Source organism: Nicotiana attenuata, chromosome 11 (assembly GCF_001879085.1).
Source record: "Nicotiana attenuata strain UT chromosome 11, NIATTr2, whole genome shotgun sequence".
NCBI classification, from domain to species: Eukaryota; Viridiplantae; Streptophyta; class Magnoliopsida; order Solanales; family Solanaceae; genus Nicotiana; species Nicotiana attenuata.
This window is the reverse complement of record NC_031999.1, coordinates 16,330,034-16,345,994: the sequence shown is the minus strand read 5'-3', so window position 1 is coordinate 16,345,994 and position 15,961 is coordinate 16,330,034. Positions and strand designations below refer to the sequence as shown.

General features: G+C 35.5%; 1 protein-coding gene across 1 annotated transcript; it reads left to right on the top strand.

The window, feature by feature from the left end:
* LOC109234177 (ALA-interacting subunit 1-like) lies at window positions 1,689-13,357 on the top strand. The gene is made up of 8 exons (XM_019400058.1): window positions 1,689-1,996; window positions 2,197-2,255; window positions 2,338-2,412; window positions 2,494-2,607; window positions 2,708-2,778; window positions 3,092-3,389; window positions 11,461-11,750; window positions 12,941-13,357. The coding sequence occupies exons 1-8, from the start codon at window positions 1,915-1,917 to the stop codon at window positions 12,993-12,995; spliced, it is 1,044 nt and encodes a 347-aa protein (XP_019255603.1). The 5' UTR covers window positions 1,689-1,914; the 3' UTR covers window positions 12,996-13,357.

Sequence of the window (15,961 nt, the reverse complement as noted above, 5' to 3'; positions counted from 1 at the left end):
AAGAAAAATGATGTAGTTTTTATGTTCTTCAAATTGTTTCTGAATTGTGAACTTTATGATGAAGTTTTTATATCTTCAAATCAGAAATAGAAAAATTCACAAGGAGTAGAAAACCACAAAGGTTTTAATCTCCAGAAAACAGAATACAGATTAAAATATAAAATAATTTCCTTAAGATTGTTATCAATCTGTATTAACTATAATATTATGAAACAGTACATTTCCTGTAACAAAAAAAAAAAATAGAAACAGGAAAACCAGAAGTAAAGCAGGAACTGGAAATAAACGGAAACATAATCTGACAAATAAATTTCGGAATGAAATCGAGCCCATTGGATGCACAATGTGTCCTTAAGGAAATTATTCCCCTCAAGTACGCAAGGTGTTGGAATATTATCCTCCTAGGATAGAACGATTTGACTCACTAGCTATCGGTACCTAAAACATTGGTGAACTGCAAACCACTCAATACATGTAAATCACACTGGAGTTTATTTGTGTAGAAGAGAAGAAGTTCTGAAAATTTCGTAAGGAAAAAAACTGGGATCAAAGCGAATTTATAGTCACTTTTTGACACTATTTCTGAAAATTTGCAACTTTTCAGAAACAACCATGGCTGTCGCGGGTCGTGGGTTATTCATTGACTTTTTTGATAATGTTTATGTTTTTAAATTGTAAGCTTATGTTTTTAGAGACAAGCTTGTGCAAGTATTACCATGCGAACTCATTGTCTATGACAATGTTTTGCTCAAATCAAGTCAACAAGATTATTACTAAATACTACAAAGTTTATGGGTTATGTTTTACCTTGATTATTTATACTAAAAATTATATGTTGAAATCTCGATAGAACCAATGAAATGTTTTATGTTTAAGTTGATTATTGAAAAAAAATGTTTAAGTTGATGGTTTTGTTTATGTCAGGCCAATAAGGCTGATAATGATGAAATCAACGAATCTATTAACATAATAAAAATATTTTTAGAGGGATAATTTGAATAGCTGAGTATCAAACAGTATAATACTACTCCCTCCTTGTTTGGATGTTTTCACACAAATTAAGAAATCCACCTTTTAGCATTAATTAGCAATGGAATTGACTATATTAACCTTTACTATCTCACATAAACACTCCTAACACATATTCCAACACTATTTACTCCAAGGACAATGTAGGAAAAAAATAATTAATTCATTCTTGAAATCTGTAAAAATTACTTATTTTGGACCACAAGAAAAATGCCAAAAAATCACTTATTTTGGACCGGAGGGAGTAATAAAATTTATAAGTATTAAAAACTGAAAATAATATTAAGTATTGATTATAAAGTTAAGAGAGAGTAATATAATTGTAAAAAAAAAATATTTTCGTTCAAAGATGAGGAAAGTCATTTTTCTCCTTTTTCATAAAAAAAATACTACTTACATAATTTTTATGAAAAATAATTTTCTGCAAGAAATGATATATTTTCTAATTTTTCGTCAAGTCTAAAGATGGTTACCGAAAAATTTTATTTTGTGTCTCATGCAACTGACACTAGTTGTATGAGGCACCTTTTTTGTCTCATAGTTTTATGGACCCAGAAGTCTAAGATTGCTGTCCACATTATGAGAAAAAAAAGAGTATCACACAACTAATATAAGTTGTGTGAGACACACAATAAAACTTGTCCATGGTTACCCCTCTAATACTCTTATCTTGTGACAGTGGGAACTCGAAAAAGGTTCCAGACGTAAGCGTAAACCGGGTCTGAAGTCCATCGAGTACTTGGTTTGACCACAACTGCTGATCGGCACTGCCCCTATTCATCGGACAGAAACTTGGATTATATCCAGCATTTCAACTCAGAAAAACTTTTTTTTATGTTTCCTTTTTGGGGCTAATTATTTGCAACTTGAAAATCAGCTGGAGTAATGAACTCAAACGCCGCTCCATCATCGAGTGCCGGATCTGCCGATAATACAGCAGCTAGAAGAAATTCCAAGCGACCTAAGTGTTTGTTTCTCTCTATTTTCCCCCTTTTTCTTCTTTTTATAAAGCTACTGCTCTGACTTTGTGCCTTTAATTAAGAAGTTGATCCCTATGATAATTTATACCATCCTTCAATTAATTCGATTCTATGATGAGGCAGAAATTGCTGCTTTTGAGCGATTTTTTTTAACTTTTTTTTTTATTTGACTTGCATTTTACTTCAGATTCAAGGTTTACGCAGCAGGAACTTCCAGCATGTAAGCCAATCCTCACACCAAAATGGGTTAGTTGGCAATTTATCTTCACCAGTAATTAGTTCAAAACTATGTGACATCATTTTATAATTTATTTTCCTTAATTGGCAGGTGATTTCTGCTTTTTTGCTTGTCGGTGTTGTTTTCATTCCAATTGGAGTGGTATCCCTGTTTGCTTCTCGAGATGTATGTCCTAAATTACAACTTAAGACTTCTTATTTCTTATTTTTCAAATTCTTAAATCTGAATCATGTGGCAATTTATCAGGTTGTTGAGATCATTGATCGATATGATGCTGAGTGCATACCAAAAAATTCAACTGATGATGAAGTTGGCTACATACAAAGTTCTAAAAGTAAAACATGTAAAAGAACTATGACAGTATGTGTCCTCCGAGCTGCACAGTTTGTTATTTTCTTATTGTCATTGTTTAGTCTCGCTGTTCAAAGTAGTAATTTTATTTTGTTTTTGACTATTTTAGGTACCAAAAAATATGAAGCAGCCGATTTATGTGTATTATCAGCTTGACAACTTCTATCAGAATCATCGCAGGTGCTTGTGAAGAGATGCTTTACTATGTGAAAATTAACAGCTTCTTTTTGGTGGTCTAGAATCCAGTTGATGGAGTTTACCAAATAACATGACCGCAACTTTGGTCTATTATTATGAATATTAATATAGTTAATGACTATTTTGGATTGTCCTATACATGATTTCCATGTTACAGAGATGTAGTTCCTTTTCCGAGAAGCAAGACCTTCCTATCAGCTTATAATTATGTTACGTGATGGAATTTTACCTGTTTTTTCTGTTGACTGATGGTTCATTGATAGGTTTTCATGTTTTAACCTTGATGCTTATTCAGATATGTGAAGAGTCGAAGTGACCAACAATTGAAGAATCCAAGTAAAATGGATGACACCGGTTCCTGTGAACCTGAAGACAAATCAAATGGGCTTCCAATTGTTCCTTGTGGCCTAATAGCTTGGAGTTTGTTTAATGATACTTACATCTTTTCTCGCAGCAATCAGCAATTGCCTGTAAACAAGAAAGATATTGCTTGGAAGAGCGATAGGGATCACAAGTTTGGGAAAAATGTCTTCCCAAGGAACTTCCAGAATGGGACTCTCATTGGGGGTGGCAAGCTTGATTATAACAAATCAGTAAGCTTTTGCATAGTTGGGAATTAACTTAAATATATCTCTCAAACTTTTTTGCAGTCTTAGTATTGAAGCCACAATCCTGTCACCACATGCCTATATATAATATGTGATTTTTAATCTGAAATTTTTCATAACTGCTAAATTGATATTTTGTTAGAGGGGCTAATTTTTCTCTCATATATGCTTATCAACTCTTCAAGTCTTAATAAATGGATTGCCTCGTGGACCTATGCGATTGACTCCACTCTTCAGAAGTAGAAGTAGTCAGAAATGTACTTGCTTTTAACTTCTTTCTTGCTGCTAAAAGAAAAAGATAAAGAGACAAAGTAATGCTATGATTGTCATGTTGGAAGCTTAAGGCGTGATTGGTGACACTTATTTGGTTTTCAAATTTTCGAAGCAATGGGAACCTAAGTTGCTTCAACACGGCAGTTTAGGTGACGCACCCGTATCGACACTGCACTAGTATGGGTGTGGGTATGGGATCCTTACCAGATCTGGTCAAACAATTTTGGGTACTTTGACCATGATGGACAGAAAAATTAGAGACGAGATATAATTTGATTCCCAAAATATGAACCAAAACTAGGGTCAATTTGAAGAAAATAACATACCTTATCTAGGAAATCAATCCTTTACTTTTCTACAACTTGAGAATAAAAAAGAAATTCATACTTTACAAGCTATACGTAAGTATTCCATAAAATTTTCTCATAATTTAGAGATATTATTATATTTTTGTTTTTTTAAAATTATTTTTAGCCGAATCCCCGAACCCGTATCTATACTAGGATCTGTATCCTCGAATCTTAGAATTTACATCTCGAATGATCCAACCTCTGGATCCGCACCCGTGTCCGAGCAACTTAGATGGGAACAATTATTGAAAAGTATTCTTGTTTTCTTTCTTCTGGAACTATTCAGTATAGGCCTTGATTTTGGCACAAAGAAATGATGTTTCCACTTGTTTTTTTCATGAAACAAAGCCAAATTTTGGGATGCATTTGATAATTTAAGAAGTTTGACATGGATTCATGATTCTTTTGTTTGGTGGAGAACCCTCCATTCTTTGATCTCATGTCCCCTCCTTTGCTATCTTTTATTTTTCCATCTGTCCATTATTTTCCAATAATGAGCAAATTAAACCTTGGGGGGTGGTAGGGGTTAGAGAGAGAGAGAGTTGTAAAGAACTGAGTGCCTTGAGATTAGAGAAGGAGAGAATCAATTGTTTTCAGTAGAGAACAAGGAAGGAAAGAAAGGAACTTCTTATACAGCCGAAGGTTCGTTGGAGATCAAGTCGCAATGTGTCATAATAATGTAAATAGGTCTATGCCAACTGCCTTAGAGACGAGTGGGCCGAAAAGAGTTAATGAGCTCCTATTTTGTTGATCATGTGTTTCAGAGTGTCTTTTGTGTGTGATATTCCGTGCTTGTGTATCTCTAGCAAACACCTCGATCCCCAACAAAGTTTTTCTTGTTGCTGAAGTCCCCGACAAAGTTGAGGTCGACTATATAAATCCTATCTAACTATTCCATTCTATCCAAGCTCAAATCATTTCAATACTACGCTGCTTGCAGATAAGGGGCTCTGTAAAGCTAGAGGTTCTCTTCAACTATCTCTAAGCATCCAAGACTAACTAGACTAAAAGGACTCATGACAAATTTCGAACCTAATGTAAGTGTAATAATAATACTCCCTCCGGTCCACTTTAAGTGATTTTGTGGCCTTTTTTTTGTGGTTCACAATATTTGATTTTTTTCAGATATCAAGAAGGAATTAACTTCTTCTTTCCAAAGTTGCCTGTTATGAACTATTGCTAGGAATGGGACTTGAGTCCCACATCGGTACTACAAAGTGTTGATGTGGGGTTTATATAGCCTTGGGCTCTCCCACCTTAATAGCTAGCTTTTGGGGTGTGGTTCTCCCTAGGTTGTATCATTGCCCTTGGAGTAAAGAGCCTAGGAGTAGTTTGTTATATTTCCAATGAGCAAATTAAGGTTAATATGGACAATTTCATTGTTAATGCTAAAAGGTGAATTCCTTAATATGTGTGAAAATAGCCAAAAACCCACTTAAAGTGGACCGGAGGGAGTAACTAAATAATAGAAAACTGAATAATAAACTAAACTTTAGTCCAAACTAAAATGGTATTATGTATATGGATCATTTGCTTTCGTTCTGCATTCTTTCCCTAGGATTGTAAGTCTTTGGAAGGAACTTCTCTCAATGTGATTTTAGTTCTACTTCCTCTCTTTTTAGCGCTTTCAATCATCATAATGTCGCATTTACGACCAAAGCATGTGGTGTTTAACATAGGAAATAACCAAACCATCACAGGTGATTCTCAGTTTATCCTCTACGGTACTTGTAGCATCTGCTAGTTATGATCATTTTCCATTCTAGTATTCATAGTTATATGATGCTCATCTTGTGGATATGTTAACCATCATTCACTTCAATATAGCATTGGCTGGTAGCTTGGTCTCAATACTGTTAAATGAGCTTACTTTCACTTTGTTAGGTGATATTTTTATTACATATTACTTTTGCATCATTCATCCAATTCAAACATCTTATTTTGCTTCTGTGTCACATCTTCATACATCATGTCAATCTCTTGAAGACTGAGCTTGGATATCTCAATGGGTTGCATTTAGGCACAATAAGCCGTCTAATCTCCCTTCATATTTATCACTGTTCTAGTAAAGTAATAATTGTTGTTTTTGTGAAAAAAGAATTCAGTATAAAGTAGTGTATAAAAAATAAAGAACCTACATAATAATATTGTTCTCTAGGAATGACATCTAATCATTTATATCAACTGGAACTTTGTCGGTGCACTATAATTGACCAAAAGGAAAAGGACCTTACCAAAAAAGAGAACCCCAAAAGTGAAAGGAATGGCCTCAACTGTACAAGCTCATTTACCATCCCTTCAATTGTTCTCTTGTTATCTCCTTCCAGGATGCCCACATAAAGGCCAAAAGAGTTGCATCTCATGTTCTACATCTCGTTCGCCTTCTTCTGAGAGTCCAACTGTGCAACACGTCCTTATTGTTCGTGTTATTAACCATGTCATTCCTAATAGGTTTAATACAGTCCACCAGCGTTTAATACTATCTCCTCTCGCCCTTTTGTACATGAAGCCAACTGAATATGCTACTTCCTTTTATGCAAATCATATTAGCGGTTGGGATCGCGTCCGTTGCTTCCATCAATATGAACAAGCATATCTATCTCGACGCTCTAGAAATTGCGACTAATAGTTATGAGAAGCCCGAGTTCTCTCTTTTTAGTAACCCAAATAGGACATAACCTAGAAGATCTTACTTTCCGTACCTCTCCTACTTCCAAGCATCATGATCCATCTATGTGATGCTCTGTTTGTTAGCAGTTCCATCAATCTTTGGAATTCTTTTGCCTCTTAGACTTGGTACATTTTGTAAAAAAATCCCAAAAACGTTAAACCCCAAAGACCTCCACTGTCTTGTTCCTTGCAAGCCTGATTAACTGTTGTCTCCTTCTGGTTCGATATGTTGTAAACTGATGTTGTCTACACATCCCTTAGCGAGACGAGATTAAAAAGAAGGTGCGGTGATTTCCCGTGCTTTCTTGTATCAAAGGAATTGTTTTTTTTTTTCATCTCTGGAATATTCATGTGCGGAGGAGAAGCCGTGATGCCCCGGTAAGGAGTTGTGAGCGGCTGACGGTGGTTGGCTCGAGTCGAAGCAGAGGGAGGCCTAAGAAGTATTGGGGAGAGGTGATTAGGCAGGACATGGCAATAATGCGGATTTTCGAGGACATGGCCCTTGATAGGAAAGTCTGGAGGTCTAGTATCAGGGTTGTAGGATAGGGGCTTCTAGAACTTTTCGTACTTCATTCCCGGGGCTAGGTGGGGTTTGGTAGGGCTCTCCATAGATGACTTGCGTATTGTATTGTGCCCCCTTATGGTAGTTACTGGTCAATATTATTGCATGCCATTTAATTTATGGTTTTATGTTTAGATAACTATTTATGCGATTTCTGCTGGAGTCACTAATGCTTTTTTGTTTTTCTTTTTCCTTTTCCTTTTCTTTCCTGAGCCGAGGGTCGATTGGAAATAGCCTCTCTGCCCTTTCGGGTAGGGGTAAGGCCTGTGTACGTATTACCCTCCCAGACCCCACTTTGTGGGACTATACTGGGTAGTTGTTGTTGTTGTTGTTGTTGTTCTCTTGATCATGTGCTTGGGAGTGCCTTCTTATGTGACATTGTCTGTTTGTGTATCTAAGGTGTGTAAGACAAGATAAAAAAGAGCTGTAATTTGCTGAGATTTCCTGTCCGAACAAGTTTAGTTCTTGTTTTTGCTTCCATCTCCAAAGAAAGGCAACACTAGGCACTTCTCATCACCTAGAAAGCCCTAGTTCAGAACTCCTTTTATAGACTTTGCTGTCCATAGGAACGATGTCAGAGCACTCGCCTTCCCGCTGAAGTATATCATTAAAATGTGGACTCTTAGCTTATTTTACAGAATTATATAGCTATGTAATAGTAGCTGGAAGTTTTCACCCCTGATGCTTCCGTTTGTTATATCTGTAGATATTGAGAAGAAGAAAAGGCTTCATGTATTCCTTGTATGTATTACATCCTTAAGCGAAGGTATTTATACACTAGGTCGTATGCCTATTTTAGGGAAGAAAATAAATTATAATCAATTACCATCAATCAGAATAAAATCAAATCCCAATAGAATCAAATCTTTCCTAATAATTAAGTCAATCAACACTCCCCTCAAGTTGGTGCAAAGATGTTGCACATGCTCAACTTGCAAACCAGTGTTTAAAAAGTCAGTTTGTTGAGACCCTTGGTAAAAACATCAACTATTTTTTTCGATGGCACATGAAACAAACTCAAGACACCAGTTGTAATTTTTTCTTTGATGAAGTGTCGATCAATTTCCACATGTCGGTCATGCTGGACTGGATTATGTGCTATACTGATGACAACCTTATTGTCACACTACAAGGAAAGTTTTCCTTTTTCAAACAGTCTCAATTCCAACCTTATTGGCACAGTACAAGGAAAGTTTTCCCTTTTTAGACAGTCTCAATTCCTCTAGTAATTTTTGTAGCCAAAGCAAATCGCGAACACCCTAGGCCATAACTTTATATTCTGCCTCCGCATTTGATCTAGCTACTATACGTTGCTTCTTGCTTCTCCAAGTAACCAAGTTTCCCCCTACGAGCGTATAGTAACCGGATGTAGATCTTCTGTTAGCTAGAGATCAGCCTAATTCGCGTTTATAAAGACTTCTATTTAGAGGTGATCATGTTTGGAGAAAAGTAGACCTTTCCCTGGAGCAGACTTCAGGTACTGCAAAATGTGAAAGACAACTTGAATATGAGGATCTCGGGGATCATGCATGAACTGACTCACCGGGCTAACTAAATATGCTATGTCTGGTCTAGTGTGGGAGAGATAAATGAGTCTTCCAACCAACCTTTGATATCTCTCCTTATCAATTGACTCGCCAACTCCGCTTTGTAACTGGTGATTGCTTTCAATGGCCGGTTCTACGGGTCTGCAACTTGTCATACCAATTTCTTTTAAGAGATCCAAAATATACTTCCTTTGATAAATAAAGATTCCTCTTTTTGATCTAGCAACATTAATTGCCAAGAAGTACTGTAATTTTCCTATATCCTTGATCTCAAATTCATGTGCAAGTAACTTTTCAATCGGGCCATCTCCTTTTTGTCATCTCCTGCCATTACTATGTTATCAACATAAACTATGAGAAAAGTGAGTTTACCGCTTGATGTCTTATGAAGTGGGTGTGATCAACATTGCTTTGTTGGTAACCGAAGGAGATTGCTTCAGTCCGTACAAGGCTTTTTTTCAATCTGCATACCTTTCCTTGACTTTGTGCAGTATCAAATCCAGGAGGAATCTCCCTATATACCTCTTCTTCTAAGTCTCCATGAAGAAATGCATCCTTCACATCAAACTGTTGCAACTCCCAATCAAGATTAGCTGCACAAGACAAGAATTCTAATACAAGTATTCATCTTAGCTACAGGGGCAAATGTCTCTTGATAATCCACTCCATAAGCCTGAGTGAATCTCTTAGCCACCAATTTTGCCTTGAATTTTCAATCGATCCATCAGCTTTGTGCTTCATAGTGAAGACCCATTTGCAGCCAACCAACTTCTTGTTTGGTGGTGGTGAAGTGTCAAGTTTCCAAGTTTCATTTTTTGACAAAGCCTTCATTTCTTCAATCATAGCTTGCTTCCATTTAGGATCTACAAAAGCTTCCCTCTAATTCTAGGGAATAGACACAGAAGAAATAGACAAGGCAAAGACTCTATAGGAGAGAGACAAAGAATTATAGTAGACAAAATTAGATAAAGGGATAGACACAGAAGAAATAGACAAGGGAAAGACTCTATAGGAGAGAGACAAAGAATTATAGTAGACAAAATTAGATAAAGGGTGTTTGGTGGTACAAGATCTGACAGTAGAAGAAGGTTCAGCTTCGGTAGATTGCATGATGGCTTCTTCTATTCTATTTCTCTTTGAGTAAGTTTTCAAATCAGGCCTATCCAATGACCAATCTCCCCCTGAATTCTTTTTCCAATTTCACTTTCCTCTATGACAATGTCATCAAGAGGTCCAGTAATGGAACTAGGTAGAATCACCTCTTCCTCCTTACTGCTCTCCCCCTGAAGAGTTAACAAGATAATACTGAATTAGAGCTCAGATTCTCGAAAAATAACATCCACGCGAACAAAATATCTCCTAAAGGGAGGATGATAACATTTGGAACATTTATGTGTCAGATAATACCCAATGAAAGCACACTTTATAGCTTCAGGATCAAGTTTCTCCGAATTCCTAGTGTGGACAAAGCAAACACATCCAAACACCTTTGGAGGAACAGTATATTCATTCTTTCCCTTTAAGCATCCAGATGACTTTGAAAATTGAGGGTTTTAAGTGGCATTATGTTGATAAGATAGGCATCCACTAGAATAGCATCCCCCAATAAGGTTTTGGTAGATGTGTGGTGAACATAAGAAATATTGCTACTTCTAAGAAATGCCCTTTTTTCTTTTCTTTTAGCGGCCCCATTTTGTCCATTAGGGTAAGGACAACTAGGGTAAGGACAACTAGTCTGATGGACTATCCCATTGCACTCCAAATAAGCACCAAGTCCTTTATCAATGTATATGCTGTCATTGTCAGTTCTCAAGATTTTTATTTTGGCATCAAACTGAGTACAAAATAATCTTATGAAATGTCTGAAAACAAGAGAAAACTTCATTTTTGGCCTTTAACAAATATACCCAAGCATCCTAGTACAACAATCAATGAAAGTAATAAACCATCGATTACCATGCAAAGAAAAAGTTTGGGTGTGACCTCATACATCAGAATGAATAAATGGAGTGTGCTTCTATTATCACTCATAGGATAAGAGTTTCTAGTATGCCTTGCATATTGACACGCATCACGGAACAAAGATTCAAATTGAGTCATTGAAAACAAATCGGGATATATCTTCTTCAAAACAAAGAATGATGGGTGTCTATACAAGTAGGGATCTCATGGGTGCACCAAAAAGCATTCAAAGACAAAAGGCTATTCCTCAAATGTACAAAATCATTTTCAATCCCCTCAAAAGCTCTCATATTTCTCTCATTCCATACAATCCACATAAGAGTTAAATAATATGAATTTCATTCAACTAATTCACTCACATTCTAAATTTATGGATTGATTAAATATTCAATAATCATTAATCTAATTAATATAAATTTTATAATCAAATCAAGCAGTCTCCCAAGGCTTTGGTTAAACGGCAAAGGTAGTACCATGTGGGACATGTGATAGGCACATGAGTTTTGGATACTAAATGGTTAAAACCATAAAATAAAAAGTTATAGGTTAGTTTCCAGCTCCCATCTTCCATCTCCCTACAGTTGGCCTATAATACTATTGCATTTCTTTGTTTCATTTGTTATGTTCATACTATGTTGGCGTGGGGAGTTGTCACGCCTCATTGATGTTTATGTATGTTTTGCATATAACAGCTAAGCGAGCAGGAGGACCTAATTGTTTGGATGCGTACTGCTGCTCTTCCAACTTTTAGGAAGTTGTATGGGAAAATAGAGGTGGATCTTAAGGAGGGTGAAGCCATAAATGTGATATTGCAAAATAATTACAACACTTACAGTTTCAATGGCAAGAAGAAGCTCGTACTTTCTACGACTAGCTGGCTTGGTGGGAAGAATGATTTTCTTGGTATTGCTTATCTCACAGTAGGTGGATTGTGTATCTTTCTGGCTATGGTTTTCATGATTATATATCTAGTTAAGCCAAGGTACCATTTCTATCTTCTTCAACCTTGAATTTTTCTTGCTATGTGGTCCATTTGTAGTTAGTTCATGAACTTTGTTTTAAGAATTCTAGCATATGTCCTACAAGCACCTCTGAAGATGACAATAGGACCACAAATAGATTTAAACCTCCCCTTTTGCATATATCATTAGCCTTCGTTATTTGCTCCTTATCCAAACTTGGTAATTAACTTGCTTGGCGAATTGCCATTTTGTGATGCTATTAGAAAGAAAACAGTTGTCTATCCAAAATTGGTTACACCAGTTTAATTCAACTACCTTGCTGCTAGGATCCATGGCTTTCATTGGTAAACATATGAATTGCCTGTCAATAGTCCAAGGCATATACGCCTTCATATTTTATTTTTTTGGGTGATCAAAGCATACACACCTTCCTACGCAGTTGAAATCCTTTTTTTGTGGGGTGGGGTGGGGTGGGGTGGATTGTTCTTTGAGAACAATTTAGTATGTTTTTATTTTATTTTATAAGGTAAAGGTTTTATTAGATAAAGCACCAAGATGGTACGAAAGAGTCCATGAAAACAGAAAGATACATATATTGCTTCATGTTCCTTCCTAACAACTCCAAAAACTCCATATATTGCTCCATATTTTCCGGTATTCTACTCTCCATATGAGTGTGTGTATCATTCACAATTAAGTGGGCGAACATACATAGGCTGTAGGTTATTTAACATTTCAGGATCAGACGAAGGAAAGATTTGTATTGAGAAGAGGGACAATTGGGCTCCCTGTACTCTCTCTCTCTAATAATGCTAGCATACTTCTCGTTTTGTGCATTCCACATTTCTAAAGATAAAGACACATAAGACCATCTTTGAACAAATAAAATGCCAGATCTTAACATTACATCCGCTTTTGGACCCATCTCCATAAAATAAAATAATTTTTTTCCTTTTGCCGCAATTAGATGGAGTATAAAATGTAGTATTCTTTGAGCATTTTGCAAGTAGACAGTTGAATTTCTTCCCGGGAAACTTGGCATTTTTTGGGATGTTAGAAAGAGAAAGCTGGATATGAAAACTGCATTCATCCATAATACTAAATATTTTTCTGCTAGTTGATTGATATGCATGAGAAACAAGGAAATCTGACTCTAATTCCAAGTTCTTTGGAGGATACAAGGTTTAGCTGATAAGTTCTTATTTTCCAGGCAACTTGGAGATCCATCTTATTTGTCGTGGAACCGAAACCCAGGAGGTCACTAGGAAAGCCCATGAGGGCTGGTTGGCTCGAGCACCTTACAGTCTGGGTGGGCAGGAGACACAGGTTGTGCATTGTAAGAACTATCTGTACAAATTCTTTTTTAATTGTTTGCATGTGGAATTTAGACTCGTTTCCTAGCAGAGGAGGATATGTAATGAAGTATTTCTATGATAACAGTAGTCAAATTTACCTCTGGTTTATTGGCTGAAAGCCTCTCTTTAAGAGTTCATTTAAACATGAAAGGTACTGTACTCTTTTCCTAAAATACAGGCTCTACTTCTGAGGTTTGCCATAAAGGAGCAAAATGAAAGACCAAAGCTTTTTTTCTAATGGAGAGGCTAGAAAAGAATATTACTTCCTGATCGATTCAGTTTTGGATTCTGTTGGAGTTCTAATAGTTTGGTTCAGAATGTTTCTTCGTACTTTGTGTTCGGAACCCTGTGTCCTCTGGCTTGTTATCTGGATAATTGGATTATTAGCTATCGAACTTGTGATAGATTTTGATACACTTGTGTTGCCTGTGTCTCGAATAAGTGGAGGTTATATAGGAATTTTTACATTCCTATACCACATAGGAAACCTTTTTACCCTACATGTTTAAGGTTTGAGTAAATTACACTTAGTATACCAAATTACCAATCCTATACCATACTTAATTAAGGGTCTAATTAATGGGCTATTTTTACTCCTTAATTAAAGGTATCCATATCTAATTAATGGGCAGTTTTTACTCCTTAATTAAAGATATTCATATATCTCACGTTTCTCTCTCCTTACCCCTCACCCCCTCACCCACGTTTTTACCCATACCCCACATTCTTTCTTGTTCTTCATCCACGATTGCAAGATCAATCAACATGCATTAGCCAGCGAAATCTCATTATATTTGAATGTCGTGCCAATTTCCTTTGCAACAATTGTGGCATGTGATCTGATTTTCTGAAAGTCTACATGAAATCAAAAGTTGCAACAAACATTTTAATACGCCACGAACTAGCAAAACAATGACAACAGATACACTTTAGTAGTTTTTTTTTTGGGGTACCAAACAAAATTCCCTCTTCTGGATTTATTGTTTCTCGTGTATTTGTAGTGTAATTGCAGTGTAATTGTAGTGTAATGGATATGATCTGTTGAAGCCCTCATCTAGATTTACTGTTTGTAGTGTAATTGTAGTTAGTTTTTAGTTTATGTAGAACATTCCAAGATTAATTGTAGTCTAAAATGTAGATATAATGTAGACATGATTGTGGATGATGTGTTTCCTGTTTGCCCTGTAACTGTAGGTAAATTGTAGTTATTTTTATATTAGGTACTTAAACTGTAGGTAATTTGTACATTCACTGTAAGTAACCTGTAGGTAAATTTGTTTGAATTGTAGAATTGGGTTTATACATAATTGTAGAGTTTTTGTAGTTAATAGTAGTTATAATGTAGGATTCATGTACCGCTTCACACCATCTATCACAATATGAATATGATCTGTTGAAGCCCTCACCAAGAATTACATAACAAACAGCAATAAAAATATTTACAATCATAAAATAGTTTATCTACAATTTATCTACAACGTATCTACAATTATATCTACAAATTATCTACAATCTACAAATTAACTACAATTTGTCTACAAATTATATACAATCTACTATTTGATTTCACGATGATTTCTACAATTTTTTCAGCAGTATCAATTGATAGTTGTTCTGCAATTGTAGAGATCGGAGTACTGTAGCTTGCATTCTCATATACCACAATGGCATCCACTTCAAAATCCCTAAATCTGCCATAGGTATCCCAATTGCCATTAAATTGTAGCATAATTGCGATTTTGGACATGATTTGTTGTCGATGTTGATGTTTTTTTTTATTTCTAGATTGAAAGAAGAAAAGATGAAGAAGAGATGTATCTGATCGACAATTTGATAGAAGCAACAACGAAGAACATATTTTTTCAACTTTGAGTTGTTGAAACTCGAAAATTTTGAATTCTACAATTTGAATTCAAATCTTAGTAGCTGTTAGTAGTTGAATATTTTCGTAGTTTTTCTAGCTGTTAGTAGTTGAATATCTGTTCGTTCCTTTTTTTTTCAGAATTTGAATTGTAGTTCTGGAGAAAAAAACGCAGATATGAAATCTCCTTTCCCTTTTTAAAGATTTAATTTAATGTAGAATCAATTATCACCAAGAATCTCTCCTAAATTTTAGCGCGTTTTTAAGGAATATTTTGATCCATTAATGCCTGATTTTCGAATGGTACAATTTTTGTAGGTAGAATATGGACTGGGCGGGTAATATACAAAATATGCACATTTTTGGTAATAAACTTTCATATATGGTACAGGAAGGAAAAAAATCCCTTTTTCTTTTGGTCCCAAATTGACAAGGTAAATTGGCTTTTTGACTTCTCAAAATTTCTATAAAAAAATTTTGGGTCCAACTTTATCGTGAAATACCGCAGTTGGACTCCATATGACAGCCATGTTACCGTTAAGGGAAGGCTATATGGATTATTTAGGGCGAAGTAGGGAAGGAGAAGCACATTCAAGCAAAAAAGAAAGGGAAAATTTCACATAGGTACAACCGAGATCCTTACTTTTCAATTTTATAGCATATATTTCAATTTACGACTAATAACCCAAAAATAATAGGTTAAGATTCAACATCAACTCCAATAAATTCTCGAAATTACTATTTAATTTTTAAAAAAGATTGTTCAAGCTTTTAAGTTAATTTTCGAATCAGCAACTATAACTCAAATATTAGTTCAACAAACCAAATCCGTTTGAATGGTGAAAATTAGATTTTTAACAAGTTTAAATATGTGGGTTTAGATTCCGAATTTGGTTTTGTGAGAAATTTGGAGTGGGTGTTATTCAGAATTGTTAAAAATAGTATAAGGAGGTTGTATATAAAATTTGAAGTCATTTAATGGAGATTTGGACTGAATTTGAACCAGAATTGCAAC